At 38.7% G+C, this 24741-nt stretch overlaps 1 protein-coding gene across 12 annotated transcripts in view; it reads right to left on the reverse strand.

The window, feature by feature from the left end:
* The window catches only part of DOCK3 (dedicator of cytokinesis 3), a 413180-nt gene that overhangs the window by 351504 nt on the left and 36935 nt on the right, over positions 1 to 24741 (reverse strand). For all 12 annotated transcript variants that reach the window (XM_033424479.2, XM_033424476.2, XM_033424475.2 and 9 more), the window contains exon 2: positions 20224 to 20307. In XM_033424479.2, coding sequence (XP_033280370.1) covers positions 20224 to 20307 — 84 coding nt within the window. The remainder of the gene's footprint in view (positions 1 to 20223; positions 20308 to 24741) is intronic.

The following is a 24741-nucleotide window of genomic DNA, read 5'->3' on the forward strand; positions in this document are numbered from 1 at the left end:
AAAACAGAATCTTCTTTCTACCACATACCCCTATGTTCCCTTCAACCTCCTGATCTTCAGTTTGAACTAAAATATAAAGGTAATAATGTTTCATATGGTTATTCTGAGGATCAGCTGAAGTAATGAATGTACAATATCTACTACTATTACCTAGAATATGGTAGGTAGAAAGTAAATGACTACTTTTTAATAAGTTCTGTTTATGTATTTATTATTTGTTTATTTATATTTATTTTGGCTGCACTGGGTCTTAGTTGTGGCACATGGGCTCTTAGTTGTGGCATGCAGACTTCTTAGCTGCAGCATGTGTACTCTTAGTTGCAACGTGCAAACTCTTAGTTGCGGCATGCATGCAGGATCTAGTTCCCAACCAGGGATTGAACCCGGGCCCCCTGCATTGGGAACGCAGTCTTACCCACTGTATCACCAGGGAAGTCCCGCAAATGTTTATTATAAAACTCTTACTTCTAAACATCAAGTTGCAAGCATAATGGAAAATCAACCAAAGGCATTTAAAAGTAATGCTGTTAAGTGTTTCGAACTATATTGTACAAAATAGTGTACAAAACTGTACACTAAGTACTATGATTTGAAATTGTGACAATTTTCATACATAAATCATTTCCTAAAGTTCATAAAAATGAAGTCTTTATAATTATAAGAATTCTTTCTTCTTATCAGAAAGGTGAAAAATTTTTACTATCCATAAAACTTAAATTTTTACATGCCATTAGAAAGTGACAGGGAATATTTATCCAACAAAGTACAGCAGAGACTAATAAAAGTAGTACCCAACCTAGGAGTCTCTTTAATTATTTATTATACAATTTTTCAATAACCTTGGAAGTAATGAAACATGTTTCATTTCTATATGTGTATCAGAAAGTTAACATTCCTTTGTTGATGCTGATACTGATTCTCGGTCTAAATATTAAAGCAGAACAAGATGAGAAAAGGAAAACCAATCCCATTAGTGGCCAAGATGGTGGAGCAGGAAGGCCCTGAGCTCACCTCCTCCCACAGGCACAGCAAAATTACACCTATTTACAGAGCAACTATCAATGAAAGAACAACTCGAAACCAGCAGAAATGATTTTCCCAACAAAATATATTAAGAAAGAACCACAACAAGATGGATACGAGGGGCAGAAATGTGGTACAGTCAAGACCCATACTCCTGGGCAGGCAACCTGCAAATAGAAAGATGATCACAACTGCAGAGGTTCTCCCCAAGAAGCAAGGGATCCGAACCCGACATCAGGCTTCCCCAACCCAGGGATCCTACAGCAAAAAGATGAGACCCAAATGTCTGGCTTTGAAGGCCAGTAGGACTTGCATGTGACAGAGCCAGAGGGCTGTAGGAAACAGAGACTCTGTTCTTAAAAAGCTCACGCAAAATCTCCCATGCTCTGAGACCCAGAATAGAGGCAGAAATTTTAAAAGAGCCTGAGTCAGACCCATTTGCTGATTTGGAGAGCCTCCTAAAGAGGAAGGAAGCAACTGAGTTTCCCCATGAGGACACAGACATGGGTGGCACCCTGTTTGGGGAGCTTGTTCCAATACAAGGACACTGGTGCTGGCAAGCACCAATTTGGAGTCCTCCCTCTAGCCTGTTAGCATTGGGGGCTTACCTTCCCGCCAGCCAACTGGCACCAGCCCTGGGACACCCCGGGCACTACAGTCAGCCATACCAGCACCCAGTCCCACCAACCAGCAACCTGGCACCGGAACTGGGAACCCCCAGGCCCCAGAGCCAGATGACCCAGAACCCATCAACACCCACCAGCAAACTAGCACCAGTGCAGGACCCCCAAGAAACACAGACAGGTGCACCAGTAGGCCAGCAGCCTCTGCACTAGGCAGGGACTGGCAACCAACCAGGCCAGAGATCAGCCTGCCTACCACACTGCCCCCAGTAGTCGGCCCTGCCACAAAAGAAATGCCCATGCAGCCCTAGAGCATATAACTCTAAAGACCACAGGGGAATGCGCTGCTGGGACCCATAGGACAACTCCTACATAAGACCATTTTGCCAAGATCAAGAAATGTAACCAACCTACATAATACATAGAAATAAAAACAGAGAATTAGGCAAAGTGAGGGAATAGACAAATATGCTCCAAACAAAGCAACAAGACAAAACCCCAGAAAAATAACTAAGCAAAGCAAAGATAAGCAGTCTACCCAATAAAGAGTTCAAGGTAATGGCCATAAAGCTGCTCAATGAATTAAAAAGAAGAATTAAAGAACACAATGAGAAGTTTCGCCATTAGTAAACTCAATGAATATGCATTCAATTTAATTTTAAATTTCAGGTTTTAGCATTAAAAAGTAGATTAATCAAAATTGTTCATCTCGGGGCTTCCCTGGTGGCGCAGTGGTTGAGAGTCCACCTGCTGATGCAGCGGATACGGGTTCGTACCCCGGTCCAAGAAGATCCCACAGGCCGCGGAGCGGCTGGGCCCGTGAGCCATGGCCACTGAGCCTGTGCGTCCGGAGCCTGTGCTCCGCAACGGGAGAGGCCACAACAGTGAGAGGCCCGCATACCGCAAAAAAAAAAAAAAATTGTTCATCTCGGCTCTCTCCCAAAACCTCAGTAAAATGACAGTAAGTAAAAAAACTGTATATTAATTAATAAACTTACACAGTCTAGGAAAAGGTAATTTAGATACCAGCAGACAATAATCACTTTAAACATTTGGAAGCTTGAAAGCAAACAGATAAATACTAAAACCTATCTACAAGCAGAGAAGCCAACAAGAGTCAATTCTTAACACAAACCCCTAGCAAATCATAGGAATTCAAGGTATCAGGAGTTCAAGAAGGCCTGCAGATAATATGATCCTACATACAGAAAATCCTAAAGACTCCACACACACAAAAAAAACTATTAGAACTAAGAAATAAATTCACTGAAGCTGCAAGACACAAAAATCAATTTTAAAAATCAGTTGAGGGGGTGCCTTCAAGATGGCAGAGAAATGAAACATGGAGGTCACCTTCCTCCCCACAAATACATCAAAACTGCATCTACATGTGGAACAACTCCTACAGAACACCTACTGAACACTGGCAGAAGAACTCAGACTTCCCAAAAGGCAAGAAACTCCCACATACCGAGGTAGGGCAAAAGAAAAAAGGAAAAACAAAGACAAGAGAATAGAGACACAACCTGCACCTCTGGGAGGGAGCTGTGAAGGAGGAAAAGTTTCCACACACTAGGAAGCTCCTTCACTGGCAGGGACGGGGAGTGGGTGGGGGAGAATCTTCGGAGCCACAGAGGAGAGCACAGCAACAAGGGTGCAGAGGGCAAAGCGGAGAGATTCCCACACAGAGGATTGGTGCCGACCAGCACTCACCAGCCTGAGATGCTCATCTGTTCACCTTCAGGGGCAGGTGGGGGCTGGGAGCTGAGGCTTGGGCTTCAGAGGTCAGACCCCAGGGAGAGGACTGGGGCTGGCTGGGTGAACACAGCCTGAAGGGGGCTAGTGCACCACAGCTAGGAGGGAGGGAGTCGGGGGAAAAGTCTGGACCTGCCTAAGAGGCAAGAGACCACTGTTTCAGGGTGCACAAAGAGAGGGGATTCAGAGCACCGCCTAAACAAGCTCCAGAGACGGACGCGAGCTGCAGCTATCAGCGTGGACCCCAGAGACACGCATGAAATGCTAAGGCTGCTGCTACAGCCACCAAGAAGCCTGTGTGCAAGCACAGGTCACTATCCACACCTTCCCTCCTGGGAGCCTGTGCAGCCTGCCTCTGCCAGGGTCCCGTGGTCCAAGGACAACTTCCCCAGGAGAACACACAGCGTGCCTCATGCTATTGCAACGTCTACCACCAGAGGCTTGCCCCGCATTCCATACCCCTCTCTCCCCCAGGCCTCAGTGAGCCAGAGCCCCCTAGTCGGCCTCTCCATTAATGCTGTCCTGTCTGGGTAGGAAACAGATGCCATCAGGTGACCTACACACAGAGGCAAGGCCAAATCCAAAGCTGAACCCCAGGAGCTGTGTGAACAGCAAAGAGAAAGGGGAATTCCTCCCAGCAGCCTCAGGAGAAACAGATTATATCTCCACAATCAACTTCATGTTCCCTGTATCTGTGGAATACCTGAATAGACAACAAACCATCCCAAAATTGAGGTGGTGGACTTCGGGAGCAACAGTAGACTTGGGGCTAGCTTTCTGCATCTAATTTGTTTCTGGTGTTATGTTTACCTTAGTTTAGTATTTAGAGCTTATTATCATTGGTAGATTTCTTTATTGATTTGGTTGCTCTCTTTCTTTATTTTTTTTTATATATATATATATATATATATATATATAATTTTTTCCTTTTTCTCTTTTTGTGAGTGTGTATGTGTACGCTTCTTTGTGTGATTTTGTCTGTGTAGCTTTGCTTTTGCCATTTGTCCTAGAGCTATGACTGTCCATTTTGGTTTTGTTTTGTTTTGTTGTTTGGTTTTTTAAGAATAGTTTTTAGTACTTTTATCTTTGGTGGATTTGTATTTTGGTTTGGTTGCTCTCTTCTTTCTCTCTTTTTTTTAATTACTTTTTTATTTTTTTATTTCTAATAATTTTTTCTATTATTTTTTTCTTTCTTTCTTTCCCTCCCTCCGTCCCTCCCTCTCTCTCTCTTTCTTTTCTCCCTCTTCTTCTGAGTGATGTGGCTGACAAGGTCTTGGTGCTCTGGCCGGGTGTCAGGCCTGAGCCTCTGAGGTGGGAGAGCCAAGTTCAGGACACTGGTCCACCCAAGACCTCCTGGCCCCATGTAATATCAAACGGCGAAAGCTCTCCAGGAGATCTCCATCTCAACACTAAGACCCAGCTCCACTCAGTGACCAGCAAGCTACAGTGCTGGACACCCTATGCCAAACAACTAGGAAGACAGGAACACGAACCCACCCATTAGCAGAGAGACTGACTAAAATCATGATAGGTTCACAGACACACCAAAACACACCACCATACGTAGTCCTGCCCACCAGAAAGACAAGATCCAGCCTCATCCCCCAGGACACAGGCACCATTCCCCTCCACCAGGAAGCCTACAAAACCCACTGAACCAACCTTACCCACTGGGAGCAGACACCAAAAACAACGGGAACTACAAACATGCAGCCTGCGAAATGGAGACCCCAAACACAGTAAGTTAAGAAAAATGAGAAGACAGAGAAACACACAGCAGATGAAGGAGCAAGGTAAAAGCACACCAGACCAAACAAATGAAGAGGAAATAGGCAGTCTACCTGAAAAAGAATTCACAGTAATGATAGGAAAGATGATCCAAAATCCTGGAAATAGAATGGAGAAAATACAAGAAACATTTAACACGGATCTAGAAGAACTAAAGGGCAAACAAACAATGATGAACAACACAATAAATGAAATTAAAAATTCTCTAGAAGAAATCAATAGCAGAATAACTGGGGAAAAAGAACGGATAAGTGACCTGGAAGATAAAAAAGTGGAAATAACTACCACAGAGCAGAATAAAGAAAAAGGAATGAAAATAATTGAGGACAATCTCAGAGACCTCTGGGACAACATAAAATGCACCAACATTCGAATTATAGGGGTCCCAGAAGAAAAAGAGCAAAAAAAAGGGACTGAGAAAATATTTGAAGAGATTATAGTTTAAAAACTTCCCTAATATGGGTAAGGAAATGGTCAATCAAGTCCAGGAAGCACAGAGTGTCCCATACAGGATAAATCCAGAGAAACACACCAAGACACATAACAATCAAACTATCAAAAATTAAATACAAAGAAAAAATATTAAAAGCAGTAACGGAAAAGCGACAATTAACGTATGAGGGAATTCCCATAAGGTTAACAGCTGATCTTTCAGCAGAAACTCTGCAAGCCAGAAGGGAGTGCCAGGACATATTTAAAGTGATGAAAGGGAAAAACCTACAACCAAGATTACTCTACGCAGCAAGGATCTCATTCAGATTCGACGGAGAAATTGAAACCTTTAGAGGCAAGCAAAAGCTAAGAGAATTCAGCACCACCAAACCAGCTCTACAACAAATGCTAAAGGAACTTCTCTAGGCAGGAAATACAAGAGAAGGAAAAGACTTACAATAACAAGCCCAAAACAATTAAGAAAATGGTAATAAGAACATATATATGAATAACTACCTTAAATGTAACTGGATTAAATGCGCCAACCAAAAGATATAGACTGGCTGAATGGATACAAAAACAAGACCCATACATATGCTATCTACGAGAGACCCACTTCAGACCTAGGGACACATACAGACTGAAAGTGAGGGGATGGAAAAAGATATTCCATGCAAATGGAAATCAAAAGAAAGCTGGAGTAGCAATTCTCATATCAGACAAAACAGACTTTAAAATAAAGACTATTAAAAGAGACAGAGAAGGACAGAACATGATGGTCAAGGGATCAATTCAAGAAGAAGATATAACAACTGCAAATATTTATGCACCCAACATAGGAGTACCTCAATACATAAGGCAAATGCTAACAGCCATAAAAGGGGAAATCAACAGTAACACAATAATATTTGGGGACTGTAACACCCCACTTTCACCAATGGACAGATCATCCAAAATGAAAATAAACAAGGAAACACAAGCTTTAAATGATACATTATACAATATGGACTTAATTGATATTTATAGGATATTCCATCCAAAAAGAGCAGATTACACTTTCTTCTCAAGTGCTCATGGAACATTCTCCAGGATAGATCATATCTTGGGTCACAAATCAAGCCTTGGTAAATTTAAGAAATTTTAAATCGTATCAAGTATCTTTTCTGACAACAACGCTATGAGACTAGATATCAATTACAGGAAAAAATCTGTAAAAAATACAAACACATGGAGGCTAAACAATACAGTACTGAATAACCAAGAGATCACTGAAGAAATCAAAGAGGAAATCAAAAAATACCTAGAACAAATGACAATGAAAACACGATGGTCCAAAACCTATGGGATGCAGCAAAAGCAGTTCTAAGAGGGAAGTTTATAGCAATACAATCCTACCTTAAGAAACAAGAAACATCTCAAATAAACAACCTAACCTTACACCTAAAGCAATTAGAGAGCGAAGAACAAAAAAACTCCAAAGTTAGCAGAAGGAAAGAAATCATAAAGATCAGATCAGAAATAAATGAAAAAGAAATGAAGGAAACGATAGCAAAAATCACTGAAACTAAAAGCTGGTTCTTTGAGAAGATAAAATTGATAAACCATTAGCCAGATTCTTCAAGAAAAAAAGGGAGAAGACTCCAATTAATAGAATTCAAATAGAATAAGGAGAAGTAACAACTGACACTGCAGAAATACAAAGGATCATGAGAGATTACTACAAGCAACTATATGCCAATAAAATGGACAACCTGGAAGAAATGGACAAGTTGTTAGAAAAGCACGACCTTCGGAGACTGAACCAGGAAGAGATAGCAAATGTAAACAGACCAATCACAAGCACTGAAATTGAAACTGTGATTAAATATCTTCAAACAAACAAAAGCCCAGGACCAGATGGCTTCACAGGTGAATTGTATCAAACATTTAGAGAAGAGTTAACACCTATCCTTCTCAAAGTCTTCCAAAATATAGCAGAGGGAGAAACACTCCCAAACTCATTCTACGAGGCCACCATTACCCTGATACCAAAACCAGACAAAGATGCCACAAAAAAAGAAAACTTCAGGTCAATATCACTGATGAACATATGCAAAACTCCTCAACAAAATACTAGCAAACAGAATCCAACAGCACATTACAAGGATCATACACCATGATCAAGTGGGGTTTATCCCAGGAATGCAAAGATTCTTCAGTATATGCAAATCAATCAATGTGATACACCATATTAACAAATTGAAGGAGAAAAAACATATGATCATCTCAATAGATGCAGAAAAAGCTTTCATCAAAATTCAACAACCATTTATGATAAAAAAAAAAAACTCTACAGAAAGTGGGCGTAGAGGGAACTCTCCTCAACATAATAAAGGCCATATATGACAAACTCACAGCAAACATCATTCTCAATGGTGAAAAACTGAAAGCATTTCCACTAGGATCAGGAACAAGACAAGGATGTCCACTCTCACCACTATTATTCAACATAGTTTTGGAAGTCCTCGCCACGGCAATTAGAGAAGAAGAAGAAATAAAAAGAATCCAAGTTGGAAAAGAGGAATTAAAACTGTCACTGTTTGCCGCTGTCATGATACTAGACATAGAAAATCCTAAAGGTGCCACCAGAAAACTACTAGAACTAATCAATGAATTTCGTAAAGTTGCAGAATACAAAATTTATACGCAGAAATCTCTTGCATTCCTATACACTAACAGCGAAAGATCAGAAAAAGAAATTAAGGAAACAATCCCATTTACCACTGCAACAAAAAGAATAAAATATTCTAGGGATAAACCTACCTAAGAAGGCAAAAGACTTGTACTCAGAAAACTATAAGATACTGATGAAAGAAATAAAAGACAACACAAGCCGATGGAGAGATATACCATGTTCTTGGATTGGAAGAATCGATATTCTGAAAATGACTATACTACCCAAAGCAATCTACAAATTCAATGCAATCTCTATCAAATTACCAATGGTATTTTTCACAGAATTAGAACAAAAAAATTACAATTTGTGTGGAAACACAAAAGACCTCGAATAGACAAAGCAATCTTGAGAAAGAAAAATGGAGCTGGAGGAATCAGGCTCCCTGACCTCAGACTATACTACAAAGTTACAGTAACCAAGACAATATGGTACTGGCACAAAAACAGAAATACAGATCAATGGAACAGGAGAGAAAGCCCAGAGATAAACCCACGCACATATGGTCACCTAATCTATGACAAAGGAGGCAAGAATATACAATGGAGAAAAGACAGTCTCTTCAATAAGTGGTGCTGGGAAAACTGGACAGCTACATGTAAAAGAATGAAATTAGAACACTCCCTAACACCATACACAAAAATAAACTCAAAATGGATTAAAGACCTAAATGTAAGGCTGGACACTATAAAACTCTTAGAGGAAAATACAGGCAGAACACACTTTGAAATAAATCACAGCAAGATCTTTTTTGATCCACCTGCTAGAGTAATGAAAATAAAAACAAAAATAGGGGATTCCCTGGTGGCGCCATGGTTAACAACCTGCCTGCCAATGCAGGGGACATGGGTTCAAACCCTGGTCCATGAAGATCCCACATGCCACGGAGCAACTAAGCCTGTGCGCCACAACTACTGAGCCTGCGCTCTAGAACCTGCGAGCCACAACTACTGAAGCCCGCACACCTAGAGGCCATGCTCCGCAACAAGAGAAGCCACCGCAATGAGAAGGCCACAAACCGCAACAAGAGTAGCCCCCGCTTGCCGCAACTAGAAAAAACCCACGTGCAGCAACAAAGACCCAATGCAGCCTAAAATAAATAAATAATTAATTTTTTAAAAAAAAAGTATGGATACCAAGGGGGGAAGGGGGAAGTGGGATGAAGTGGGAGTTTGGGATTGACATGTATACACTACTAGTATAAAACAGATAACTAATGAGAACCTACTATATAACACAGGGAATTCTACTCAATGCTCTGTGGTGACCTAAATGGGAAGGAAATCCAAAAAAGAGGGGGTGTATGTCTACATATAGCTGATTCACTTGGCTGTACAGCAGAAACTAACACATTGTAAAGCAACTATACTCCAATAAAAGACTTTTTTTATTTTTTTAATTAAAAAAATTTTTTAAAGATAGGAAAAAAAAAAGGAGCAATCCCACTTACAATAGCATCAAAAACAAAAAAAGAGGAATAAATTTAACCAAGGAAGTAAAAGATCTATGCACCAAAAACTATAAGACACTGAGGAAAGAAATTCAAGAACATACATAAATGAAAAAATATTCTGTGTCAATAGATTGGAATAGTTGATATTAATAAAATATACATACTACTCAAAGCTACCTATAGATTCAATGCAATCTCTATCAAAATTCCAATGACATTTTTCACAGAAATAGAAAAAACAATCCTAAAATTCATAAGGAACCACAAAAGACTCTGAATAGCCAACACAATCTTGAGAAAGGGCAAAGTTGGAGGCAAAAAAAACAAAAAACAAAAGAATAACTGAGAGTTCAGAAGTAAACCCATGAATATATGGTCAAGTAATATTTGGCAACAGAATGAAGAATACTCAATAGGAAAAGGACAGTCTCTTCAATAAATGGTGTTGGAAAAACTGGATATACACATGCAAAAGAATTGGACCCCTATCTTAAATCACTCACAAAAATTAACTTGATATGGATTAAAGACTTAAACAGTAAGACCTGAAACCATAAAATTCCTAATAGGGAAAATGCACCCTGACATTAGTGTTAGCAATTATTTTTTGGATACAGTGCCAAAAGCACAAACAAGAAAAGCAAAAATTAATAAGTGGGACTACATCAAACGAAAAAGCTTCTGCACAGCAAAGAAACAATCAACAAAATGTCCAGGTAACATCTGGAGTAGGAGAAAATACAACTGACCCTTGAACATCAAGGGGTTTAACATGGCATGTGCCAACCCTCCATGCAGTCGAAAATGTGCATGTAACTTACAGTCAACCCTCCACGTATGCAGTTCCTCCATATTGTGGCTCCTCCATATCCGTGGTTCCACATCCACAAATTCAATCATCCAAGGATTGTGTAATACTATAGTAAGCACTATTGAAAAAACTGGCATATAAGTGGGCCCTTGCAGTTCAAACCCATGTTGTTCAAGAGTCAATTATATTTGCAAATCATATTATCTGAGAAAGAGTTAACATCCAAAATATATTCGGAACTCATACAATTCAAATACCAAAAAACAATCCGACTAAAAATCAGGTAGAGGACTTGAATAGACATTTTTCCAAAGAAGACATACAAATGGCCAACAGGTACATAAAAGGGTGCACAACATCACTAATCATCAGGGAAATGCAAATCACAACCACAATGAGATATCATCTCACACCTGTTAGAATGGCTATCATCAAAAAGATAAGAGATAACAAATGCTGAGAAGGATGTGGAGAAGGAACCCTGGTGCACTGGTGATGGGAATGTAAACTGGTAGAGTCAGTATGGAAAACAATAGGGAAGTTCCTCAAAAAACTGAGGAACTAGAACTACCATACAATCCAGCAATCCCACCGCTGGGTATGTATCCAAAGAAGATCAAATCACTATCTCAAAGATATCCCATGTCCGTTGCAGCATTACTCACAATAGCCAAGACATGGAAACAACCTGTGTCCATAGACAGATGAATGAACAAAGAAAATGTGAGATAGATATAAATATATCTCACACAAACACAATGGGATATTATTCAGCCACTTGAAACAAGGAAATTTTACCATTTGAGACAACATGGATGGATCTTGAGGGCACTGTGCTAAGTGAAATAAGTCAGAAAGAGAAAGACAAACACTGTACGATCTCACTTATATGTGGAATCTTTAAAAAAAAAAAAAGCCAAACTCACAGGAACACAGAGTACAATAGTTGCCAGGGGCTGAGTAGTAGGAGAAATGGGGAGATGTTAGTCAAGGGGTTACAAACTTCCAGTTATAAGATGAGTAAGTTTCAGGGATGTAATGTACAGCATGGTGACTACAGTTAAAAACACTGTATTGTATGGGGCTTCCCTGGTGGCGCAGTGGTTGAGAGTCCGCCTGCCAATGCAGGGGACACAGGTTCGTGCCCCGGTCTGGGAGAATCCCACATGCCGCGGAGCAGCTGGGCCCATGAGCCATGGCCGCTGAGCCTGCGCGTCCGGAGCCTGTGCTCCGCAACGGGAGAGGCCACAACAGTGAGAGGCCCGCGTACCGCAAAATATATATATATATATATATACTGTATTGTATACTTAAAAATTGCTGTGAGACAACTGAAGAAGAGAGAACCTGCACACCACAACTAGAGAGAAGCCCGCGCCCCGCAATGAAGAGCCCACGCACTGCAACGAAAGACTCCACATGCCTCAATGAAGATCCTGCGTGCCGCAACTAAGACCCGACGCAGCCAAAAATAAATAAATAAAAAATAAATCTTAAAAAACAATTGCTGTGAGAGTAGAGCTTTAATGTTTTCACCATAACCACAAAATGGTAATTATGTGAGGTAAAATATTTGTTAGCTAACCTTACAATAATAAACATTTCGCAATATGTATGTATATCGAATCATCACACTGTACACCTTAAATTTATACAATGTTATACATCAATTTATATCTCAACAAAGCTGGGAAATAGGGGAAAATGTAAGGTCTAGGTGTGGTATGGGGTTGAAAACAAAAGGACTACTTGAAACTCTTTAAGAAAAATAGTCAAAACACTGCAGTTCTTCTTTATTCTGCCCACAATGTAAGACAAACATCCCTCTACCCCCACGCTATCAGAAAAACCAAGCATCATTCCCTGGGGAGTTTGGACAAGGCCAGTTTAGGATTCAGGGACCCACACTTTGCTGAGGACAGAGATGAACATCAAACTAAGAACAGGTCCCAATACCTACTCCTACGGGGCTGGTGATGCAAATCAGAGCTTTGACAAATGTAACACCCACGTAACATATAACACCCATATTTCATTAAGACACAGAACTTTTCAATCACCCTAAAAGTTCCCTCATGTCTCTTTCCAGACAATCCTCTCCCAGAGGCAATCACTATCCTGATTTGCATGACCATACATCTGTAATGTTGCTTGTTCTTTCATATTAATACAATCAATCAGAATGTAATCTTTTATATCTGGCTCTTTTGTTCAACACAATATTTTTTAAATTCATCCATGTTGTTCTATCTCTACATTTTTATCTATTTTTACAAGGATCTCCTGTTTTTAAGCAAATTTTTTGCTGATATGTAACATCCATAAGTATGCAAATCATTAGTCTACAGCTAAACAAATTTACGAAGAGTATGTACCTATATGCCCACCACCCAGTAAATAAAATATGAGCAGCATCCCAAAGCCACTCATGTCTCTTCCCGTCACTAACACACACACAGACACACCTTCAAATTGAATGTGATATATAAAGGAAAATGGATGAATTGCTGCTACACACAACGATATCACAGATACACTCTTGATTTAAAAAGCCAGATATTAAAAAAATAAATAAAAATTTAAAAAAATAAAAAGCCAGATATAAAAGTGGTTATCTAACTACTCTCTGACAAACATCACCAGCTATTAGTTTTACCTGGTTCTGTATTTTATGTACTTTCATTGAAACCATAACAGCATGAACTCTTACATCTGGCTCCTGTTGTAAAGATTCTATCTGTGATGTTCATCTGTATTGTTTTGTGTAGCAATAACTCATTCATTTTCCTTCTTGTGTCACTTTCAGTTATCTGAATATATCATAATTTATCTGCCCATTCTACTGCTGATGAGCAGTTTGTTTTTTTACAGTTCAGAGCAATTATGAATACAACTGCTGCTAACATCTTACATATGTATTTTGCTGTTGGATTTACACCTATGAGTAGACATGCTGAATCATAAGGTACCCGTACATTCAACTTTTGTAAATAGTGCCAAAGAGTTTTCCAAAGTAGTTAAGCCATTTTCTCTCCCACCAGCAGTGTATGGAAGTATCAGTTGTTCCAATTCCTTACCAGCACTTGGTATTGCCAGTGTTTTGAATTTTAGTCATGCTAGTGCCGTGTGGTGATATCTCATTGTGGTTTTAATTTGCATTTCCCTGATGAATGAGACTAAATACCTTCCCATATGTTTATGAACCATCAGAATATCTGTTTTGTGAGGAGCCTATCCAAGCCTTTTGCCTATTTTTCTACTGAACTGTCTTATTTTGTTTTATTGAGTTATAATTAACATACAATATTATATTAGCTTCAGGTATACAACACAGTGATTTCATATGTTTATACATTATCAAATAATCACCAAAATAAGTCAAGTTACTATCCATCACCATAAAAAGCTGCTACAATATTATTGACTATATTCCCTATGTGTACATTACATCCCCATGACTTATTTATTTTATAGCTGGAAATCTGTACCTCTTAATCCCCTTCACCTATTTCATCCATCCCTCCACCGCCTCCCCTATGGGAACAACCAGTTTATTCTCTGTATCCATGAGTCTTTTCCTGTCTTGTTTTTGTACTTTTTTTTTCCTTCCTTGTGGTACGCGGGCCTCTCACTGTTGTGGCCTCTCCCGCTGCAGAGCACAGGCTCCGGACGCGCAGGCCCAGCGGCCATGGCTCACGGGTCCAGCCGCTCCGCAGCATGTGGGATCCTCCCAGACCGGGGCACGAACCCGCATCCCCTGCATTGGCAGGCAGATTCTCAACTACTGCACCACCAGGGAAGCCCCATTCCTGTCTTGTTTTGTTTCTTTTCTTCTTTGTTTTTTAGATTCCACATATGAGTAACATCATATCATATTTGTTTTTCCTGTCTGATTTGATTCACTTAGCATAATACCCTCTAGGTTCATCCATGCTGTCACAAATGGCAAGATCATATTCTTTTTTATGGCTGAGTAATATCCCAGAGTAATGGACACTTAGATTGCTCCCATATCTTTGCTAGTGTAAATAGTACTTCAATGAACATAGGGGTACATATATCTTTTCAAAACACTGTTTTCATTTTCTTCTGATAAAGACCCATAAATGGAATTACTGGATCATATGGTAGTTCTATTTTTAATTTTTTGAGGAACCTCCATACTGTTTCCCATAGTGGCTACACTAATTTACATTCCCATCAATGGTGCACGATAGCTCCCTTTTCTCCACATCCTTATCAACACTAGTTGTTTCTTGTCTTCTTTATAACAGCCATTCTCACAGTTGTGAGGTGGTATCATTACGGTTTTAATTTGCATTTCCCTGATGTTCAGTGATGTTGAACATCTTCTCATGTGCATGCTGGCCATCTGTATGTCTTCTTTGGAAAAATATCTACTCAGGTCCTCTGCCTACTTTTTAATTGGGTTGTTTGGGTTTTTTTGACAATGAGTATTAAGAGTTCTTTATATATTTTGGATATCAACCCCTTTTCTATTATTGGCAAATATATTCTCCCATTCAGTAGGCTTTTTGTTTTGTTGATGGTTTCCTTCGCTGTGCAAAAGCTTTTCAGTTTGATGTAGTCTCATTTGTTTATTTTTGCTTTTGTTTCCCTTGCCTGAGAAGACAGATCAAAAAAATACTGCTAAGATCAATGTCAAAGAGCATACTACCTACATTTTCTTCTATGACTTTTATGGTTTCATGTCTTACAATTAAGTCTTTAACTGATTTTGAGGGGGGCGTTGTATACAGTATGAGAAAGTGGTCCAGTTTGATTCTTTTGCATGTAGCTGTCCAGTTTTCCAAACACTATTTATTGAACAGGTTGTCTTTTCTCCACTGTATATTCTGGCCTCCTTTGTCATAGATTAATTGACCATGCAAGTATACGTTGATTTCTGGGCTCTTTACTGTGTTCCATTGATCTGTGTGTCTGTTTTTGTGCCAGTACCATACTGTTTGGATTACTATACCTTTGTAGTACAGTTTCAAGCCTGGGAGCATGATACCTCCAGCTTTGTTCTTCCTTCTCAACATTGTTTTGACTATACAGGGTCTTTTGTGGTTCCATGCAAATTTTAGGATTATCTGTTCTAGTTCTGTGAAAATGCCTTTGGTATTCTGATAGGGACTGCACTGAATCTGTAGAATGCCTTGGGCAGTATGGTCATTTTCATGATATTGATTTGTCCAATCCATGCACATAGTACATCTTTCCATTTGTTTGTCTTGTCTACACTTTCTTTCATCAATGTCATAGTTTTCAGAGTACAGGTCATTCACCTCCTTGGTTAAATTTATTCCTAGGTATTTTACTCTTTTTGATGCATTTATAAATGGGATCACTTTGTTGATTCCTCTGATAGTTCGTTGTTAAAATAGAGAGATGCAACAGACCTCTATACATTAATTTTGTATACTGCAATTTTCCTGAAGTCACCTATTGAAGTCAGTTTTTGAATAACAATTCACTTACTGAATAACAGGTTTTTTTTTTTTTTTTTTTTTTTTTTGGTACGCAGGCCTCTCACTGCTGCGGCCTCTCCCGTTGCGGAGCACAGGCTCCGGACACGCAAGCTCAACGGCCATGGCTCATGGGCCCAGCCGCTCCGTGGCATGTGGGATCTTCCCGGACCGGGGCACGAACCCGTGTCCCCTGCATCAGCAGGCGGACTCTTAACCACTGCGCCACCAGGGAAGCCCCTGAATAACAGGTTTTTTTGTTTGTTTGTTTTTGCAGTATGCGGGCCGCTCACTGTTGTGGCCTCTCCCGTTGAGGAGCACAGGCTCCAGACGTGCAGGCTCAGTGGCGATGGCTCACGGGCCCAGCCACTCCGCGGCATGTGGTACCTTCCCGGACCGGGGCACGAACCTGTGTCCCCTGCGTTGGCAGGCGGACTCTCAACCACTGTGCCACCAGGGAAGCCCTGAATAAGTTTTTTTGTGAAATCTTTGGGGTTTTCTATATATAGTATCATGCCACCTACAAACAATGACAGTTTTATTTCTTCCTTTCCAATTCTGATTCCTTTTTTTGTTTTTGTTTTTTTGCCTAACTGCTGTGGCAATAACTTCCAATACTATGTTGAATGAAAGTGGTGAAAGTAAGGATCCTTGTCTTCTGATCTTACAGCAAAAGCCTTCAGACTTCTCCATTGGGTATGATGTTACCTGTGGGATTTAATATATGCATGGCCTTTATTATGTTGAGGTAGGTTCCCTCTATACCTACTTTGTTGACAGTTTTTGTCATAAACAGACACTGAATTTGGCTAATGCATTTTCTGCATCTATTGAGATGATATGATTTTTATTCTTCAATCTGATAATGTGGTGTATCTTGATTGATTTGCAGATATTGTACCATCCTTGCAACCCTGGGATAAATCCCACTTGATCATGGTGTATGATCCTTGTAATGTATTGTTGAATTTTATTTGATAATATTTTGTTGTAGATTTTTGCATTTATATTCATCAGTGATACTGGCCTGTAATTTTGTGTGTGTGTGTGATGTCTCTGGTTTTGTTATAAGGATGTGCTGGCCTCATAGAATGAGTTCAGAAGTGTTCCTTCCTCATTGATGTTTCTGAATAGTTTGAAAAATAAAAGTGTTAACTATTCTTTAAATGTTTGGTAGAATTCGCCTGTGAAGCCATCTGGTCCTGGACTTTTGCTTGTTGGAAGTTTTTTATTACTGATTCAATTTCATTACTGGTAATCAGTCTGTTCATATTTTCTATTTCTTTCTGATTCAGTCTTGGGAATTTGTACGTTTCCAGGAATTTATCCATTTCTCCTATGTTATCCATTTTATTAGTGTATAATTGTTCATAGTAATCGCTTATAATCTTCTGTATGTATGGTGTTGGTTGTAACTTCTCCTCTTTTATCCTTGATTTTATTTATTTGGGCCCTGTCTCCTTTATTCTTGATGAATCTAACTAAATGTTTATCAATTCTGTATATATTTTCAAAGAACTAACTCTTAGTTTCATTGATCTTCTCTATTGTTTTTTAGTCTCTATTTCAGTTATTTCCACTCTGATCTTTTATTTCCTTTATTCTACTAACCGTGGGCTTTGCTTGTTCTTCTTTTTCTAGTTTCTTTAAATGTATATTTTGATTGTTTGAGATTTTTCTTGTATCATGAAGTAGGCTTGTATCACTATGATCTTCCCTCTTAGAACTGTTTTATCTTCATCCCACAGATTTTGGATCACTGTGTTTCCATTTTCACTTGTCTCCAGGTAATTTTTGATTTCCTCTTTGATTTTTCAATGACCCATTGATTGTTTAGTAGCATGTTGTTTAGTCTCCATATGTTTGTGGGCTTTTTTTTTTCTTTCAGTTTTCTTCTTTTTTTTTTTTTTGCAGTACATGGGCCTCTCACTGTGTGGCCTCTCCTACTGCGAAGCACAGGCTCTGGACGCGCAGGCTCAGCGGCCATCGCTCACGGGCCCAGCTGCTCCGCGGCATGTGGGATCCTCCCAGACCGGGCACGAACCCGTGTCCCCTGCATCAGTAGGCAGACTCTCAACCACTGTGTCACCAGGGAAGCCCTCAGCTTTCTTCTTGTAGTTAATTCCTAATTTCATACCAGTGAAGTCAGAAAAGATGTCTGACAAATGCTGGAGAGGGTGTGGAGAAAAGGGAATCCTCTTACACTGTTGGTGGGAATGTAAACTGGTGCAGCCACTACGGAGAACAGTATGGAGCTTCCACAAAAAACTAAAAGTAGAGTTGCCATATGATCCAGCAATCCCACTCCTGGGCATGTATCCAGAGAAAACCATAATTCGAAAAGATACATGTACCCCTATGTTCACAGCAGCACTACTTACAATAGCCAAGATATGGAAACCACCTAAATGTCCACCAATAGATGAATGGATAAAGAAGATGTAGTATACATATACAATGGAATATTACTCAGTCATAAAAAAGAATGAAATAATGCCATTTGCGGCTAAATGGATGGACCTAGAGATTATCATACTAAGCAAAATAAGTCAGAAAGAGAAAGACAAACACCATGTGAAGACATGTCCTTTACCAAATAGCTCTTTCACTCTGTGACTTGTCTTCTCCCTCTCCTTAATGATATCTTTTGAACAACATATCTTCATTTTAATAAAGTACAACTTATCAATAAAAAACCTTTGTCTACCCCTAGGTTAAAAAGAGTATTTTCCTATGCTTCCTTTAAGGTGCATGATTGTTTTACATTTCACATTCTACCATCCATCTGGAATTGAATCTGGAGCATATGCTGTGAAGTTAGGTTCAAGATTCATTGGTTTCAATATTGACCCAATACCATTTATTGACTAGGCCATCATTTTTCATTCCAATCAGCCCAGCATCACTTATTGTGAAGGACAGCATTTCCCCACTGCACTGCAATACCACCTTTTTCATATATCACTGGATGATAAACATGATGGTCTATTTCTGGACCCTCTGTTCCATTATTCTGTCTTTGCCCCCAAACCACAATGTCTTAATTTATAATAGTCTCATTTCTAGATGTCAGTTGGAAATCTTTCAATATTTCACTACTGAAAATGATGTTTGCTGTAGGCTTTTAGATATCCTTTATCAGATTAGGAAAACTCCCTTCTATTCTTATTTTGCTAAGAGTTTTTTTTATCATGAAGGGGTTTTTATTTATACTTCTGCTTTAAAATTATTAAAATGCATCCTGCACTAGAGCTCCCTTTCCAGAAAAGTGTACTCCCCAACTTAAACGGATCCTGGGTCATAGTAGGTTGCACTTACTCCCATACCCATCTGAACAGTAACTGGATCAGAGTTCAACTTCCATGTGTACTATCTCCATGCCCACATAGCAACATTTCTACTCTGTTATATAATTTGAGGTGGCTTCTAGTCATGCTGAACTGCTATCAATTTTGGTATCAATTTTGTTTTTGTCCATGCTCTGATTGTGGGTGATTTCTCCGGAACTATATTTTTTCCACATATCTTGCTGACTTCAGTGCATAATTTTGAAGAATGTGATATTTTTCAATAATGCATAAATATTATAGCAGAAATACCCAAATATGTCACAGAAGAAGACAGTCAGGCCAAACTTCATTTGAGCACATTTACTGCCTTGCTTTAATTACGACTGATCATGTCCAGCCAATCAGACAGAAATATAAAAATGAACTGATTACACTTCGATTCTATTCAAATGCAGATAATCAGTAGCGAAATATTACCTATTCGATTGTAGGAAATCAAAACTAAGCATTTGATATAGTATGTAAAAATCATGTTCTGATTGACATGTATACACTGATGTGTATAAAATTTATGACTAATAAGAACCTGCTGTATAAAAAAAATAAATAAAATAAAATTTAAAAATTAAAAAAAAATCATTTTCTGACAGCCAACAATAGTTATTTGTCACTATTAGATTAGAGCCAAAATAGCTCATCCTTTATGCTGAACATAGATCAGGAATGATTTTATAGCAGTGTATCATAATGTGATTAATTACAGCTTCAAAATGATTGCTTATAACCTCATACTACAAAATAAATGCATATCATACTGCCAAAAATGATCACCATTTGTGTTTTACAATTTATGGGTCCACTTACCTTCACATTTTTCAAGAATCTGGACTGTTTCTCCTATTTCTAAGACCAATCCTTGAGGGACAGATCCTCGAAAGCTGCATATCACTAGAAAAACAAGAATAAACATGTCAATTAGCATTTTAAAATAGTGAGACAGGGTCAGTGTCGATGAAAGTTAGCACTAAATTTTCTTAAGTATATACTCTCCCTTCTAATTCATTTTTCAAATATGTAAGTCCCTTTCAACTTAATCTATATTTTGAAAGGTAATATTAAATGGTTCAGAACACTGAGGTATACTTCGGCAAAATCACTATTACTTAGAGGTGTGTGCATGCATGCATGTATGTGAAAACATTTCTATAAACAGAGTCTCCCTCTCTCTCCCCCCCAGCATATCTTGTGTTTGCCTGTTCTTTCTGGGCAAGTATGTATCAATTAAGAAAAAATGATCATTAGAAGCTTATTATCTACTATAAACAGACAAATAGATATTTTTAAAAGGATCACCAAATAAATGATTATGCTTTGAAAAACAGAATCCCCATAATAAAACAAAAATTAATGAAGTAAAAAGCAAATGTACAACAGAGAAAATCTATACTCATCAAAATCCCACATACTTTTATTTTTAGAAAACTGATAAAATGATTCTAAAATTTACATAATACAAAGAACCAAGAAAAGGCTTGTCAATCTTAAAGGATGTACACTATCATATATCAAGCCTTATAATCTAAAATTAGTTCTTTGAAAACACTAACACTGATAGACACGTAAGCAAGACTGATCAAAAAAAAAAAGAGAGAGAAAAGGTATAAATTATCAGTATCACCAATAAAAACATTAATGTAATAATTAAATGATGTATAAAAGGACATTAGATAAAACTTTATAACAAAAAATTAGAAAATTTAGAATAGATGGATAAATTTGTAGAAAGATCAACTTTACAAAAACTGACAGAGCAGTTAAAAACTTGAATAGTCCTGTATCTACTAAACAAAAATGAATCTGTATTTAAAATTTTCCCACAAATGAAATAACAAGTCCTGACTACTCTACCAGCGAATTTGCCCAAACATCTGGAGAAGAAACGCCAACCACAAATAAGTCCCTCTAGGAAATAGGGAAAAGAGAATTCATTTTTAACTCAGCATGAAAGTAAAAGCTGACAAAGACATTATAAGAAAGGAAAGTTACAGGCCAATCTGTCTCATGATCACAGATAGAAAATCTTTAAAAAAAAAAAAAACCCAATTCAAAAATGGGCAAAAGACCTAAATAGACATTTCTCCAAAGAAGACAGACAGATTGCCAACAAACACGTGAAAGAATGCTCAACATCATTAATCATTAGAGAAATGCAAAACAAAACTACAATGAGATATCATCTCACACCGGTCAGAATGGCCATCACCAAAAAATCTACAAACAATAAATGCTGGAGAGGGTGTGGAGAAAAGGGAACCCTCCTACCCTGGTGGTGGTAATGTAAATTGATACAGCCACTATGGAGAACAGTATGGAGGTTCCTTAAAAAACTAAAAATAGAACTACCATACAACCCAGCAATCCCACTACTGGGCATTTACCCTGAGAAAACCATAATTCAAAAAGAGTCATGTACCACAATGTTCATTGCAGCTCTATTTACAATAGCCAGGACATGGAAGCAACCTAAGTGTCCATCAACAGATGAATGGATAAAGAAGATGAGGCACATATATACGATGGAATATTACTCAGCCATAAAAATAAACAAAACTGAGTTATTTGTAGTGAGGTGGATGGACCTAGAGTCTGTCATACAGAGTGAAGTAAGTCAGAAAGAGAAAAACAAATACCATATGCTAACACATATATATGGAATCTAAAAAAAAAAAATCATCATGAAGAACTTAGGGACAAGACGGGAATAAAGACGCAGACCTACTAGAGAATGGACTTGAGGACACGGGGAGGGGGAAGGGTAAGCTGGGACAAAGTGAGAGAGTGTTAGTGTATATATGGACATATATACACTACCAAATGTAAAATAGATAGCTAGTGGGAAGCAGTTGCATAGCACAGGGAGATCAGCTCGGTGTTTTGTGACCAGTTAGAAGGGTGGGATAGGGAGGGTGGGAGGAAGGGAGACGCAAGAGGGAAGAGATATGGGGATATATGTATATGTATAACTGATTCACTTTGTTATAAAGCAGAAACTAACAGACCATTGTAAAGCAATTATACTCGAATAAAAATGTTAAAAATAAATAAATAAATACATAAAAATAAAAGGCAAACTGGGAATTCCCTGGTGGCACAGTGGTTAGGACTCGGCACTTTCACTGCCATGATTCCCAGGTTCGATCCCTGGTCGGGGAACTAAGATCCCACAAGCCATGTGGTCATGCATGCATGCATGCATGAATGAATGAATAAATAAATAAATAGTAAATCAAGTCCAACTATATATAAAAAGAATAACCATGACCAATTTGGGCTTATTCCAGAGCGCAATTGGTTTAATATTAAAAAAATCAATAAAGGGGAAAAAAAATCACATGATCATATCCATAAATGCAGAAGAGGCATTTGATAAAATTCAACGTCTACTCGTGACTAAAATTCTTTTTTTTTTGTTTTTTTTTTTTTGCGGTACGCGGGCCTCTCACTGTTTTGGCCTCTCCCGTTGCGGAGCACAGGCTCCGTACCCGCAGTCCCAGCGGCCATGGCTCACGGGCCCAGCCGCTCCGCGGCACGTGGGATCCTCCCGGACCGGGGCACGAACCCGTGTCCCCTGCATCGGCAGGCGGACTCTCAACCACTGCGCCACCAGGGAAGCCCTAAAATTCTTAATAATCTAAGAATAGAAGGGAACTTCCTTAATATGATGAAGGTTATGTACAATGTATCTATAGCAAACATCATATATATTAGTGAAATACTCAGCATTTTATCAGTAAGGTTAGGAATAAGAAAAGCATGTCCACTACCATTTCTATTCAACATTACACTGAAGGGCCACCCTGTGCAAATAAAGCAGAAAAAGAAATAAAAGGTATAATGATTAGAAACAAAGAAATAATAGTATCATTATCTGCAGGTCTGAAAAAATCCCGAAGAACCTAGACATAAACCAACACAGAAAATATGTCAATGTGTAGCAAGGTCACTAGATACAATATGAATTTTTTTAAGTCTATACAGGAACAAACAACTAGAAAATGAAATGTCTTAGAAATATACAATTTATAACAGCACCAAAAATGTCAAGTAGGGCTTCACTGGTGGCGCAGTGGTTGAGAATCTGCCTGCTAATGCAGGGGACACAGGTTCGAGCCCTGGTCTGGGGAGATCCCACATGCCGCGAAGCAACTAGGCCCGTGAGCCACAACTACTGAGCCTGCGCATCTGGAGCCTGTGCTCCACAACAAGAGAGGCCGTGATAGTGAGAGGCCTGCGCGCCACGATGAAGAGTGGTCCCCCGCTCGCCACAACTAGAGAAAGCCCACACACAGAAACAAAGACTCAACACAGCCAAAATTAATTAATTAATTAATTAATTTTTTAAAAAATGTCAAGTAACTATAAATAAATCTAAGAGACATATGGAAGAACTCTATACAGAAAACTATATGACATTAGATATAGTAAAAGTCTAATAAATGAAGGCATACAACCTATTCATGAATTCCAAGACTCAACAGTATAAAGATACAGATTTTCCCCAAATTGATCATTAGATTCTATGCAATCTCAACCAAAATCCCAATAGACATTTTGTGGAAATCAATAAACTGATTCTACAATGTGCATAAAAATGTAAAGGATGAAACAGAGGAACATATACTACCTAATATCAGCCTTTCCATTGTTTAAAAAAAAAAAAAAGCCCAAGCTATAAAATTGTGTGTGTGTGTGTGTGAATAGCATGAGCCTATTTGTATGTGTACATATATATGTATATATTTAATCTCTACTGAAGATATCAAATTTGCTTACTGGTTACTAAAGATAACACTTGTGTCACCCTAAAATTCCTACGTTGAAACGTAATCCCCAGTATGATGGCATTTGGAAATGGGGCCTGTGGGAGGTGATTAGGTCATCAAAGTGGTTCCTTCATGTATGGGAGTAGTGCACTTACAAATCAAGATCTCAGAGAGATCCCCCTCCCCTTTCACCATGTGAGGACACAGAAGTCGGCAGTCTGCAAACCTGACAAGGGTCTTTATGCAAACTTGACCATCCTAGCACCCTGATCTCAGACTTTTCAGCCTTTAGAACTACAAGAAATAAATGTCTGTTATTTAAGCTACCCAGTCTATAATATTTTTGTTATAGCAGTATGAACTGGACTAAGACATTGGTAATTAGTATGCTCTTATTAAAGTATTTGGCTATATTTCTAAATAGTAGTAGCATTATTCAATCTTCTGCTGTAAATTCCCCATGGAAAACAAAATTCTGAACAAAAACAAATAACAAAGCAGTTAGACCAACTTCTACCATTTAATGCCATACAGATTTGGAAAATATTAAGAAACAGCA

The sequence above is a fragment of the Orcinus orca genome, chromosome 10 (assembly GCF_937001465.1).
Source record: "Orcinus orca chromosome 10, mOrcOrc1.1, whole genome shotgun sequence".
NCBI classification, from domain to species: Eukaryota; Metazoa; Chordata; class Mammalia; order Artiodactyla; family Delphinidae; genus Orcinus; species Orcinus orca.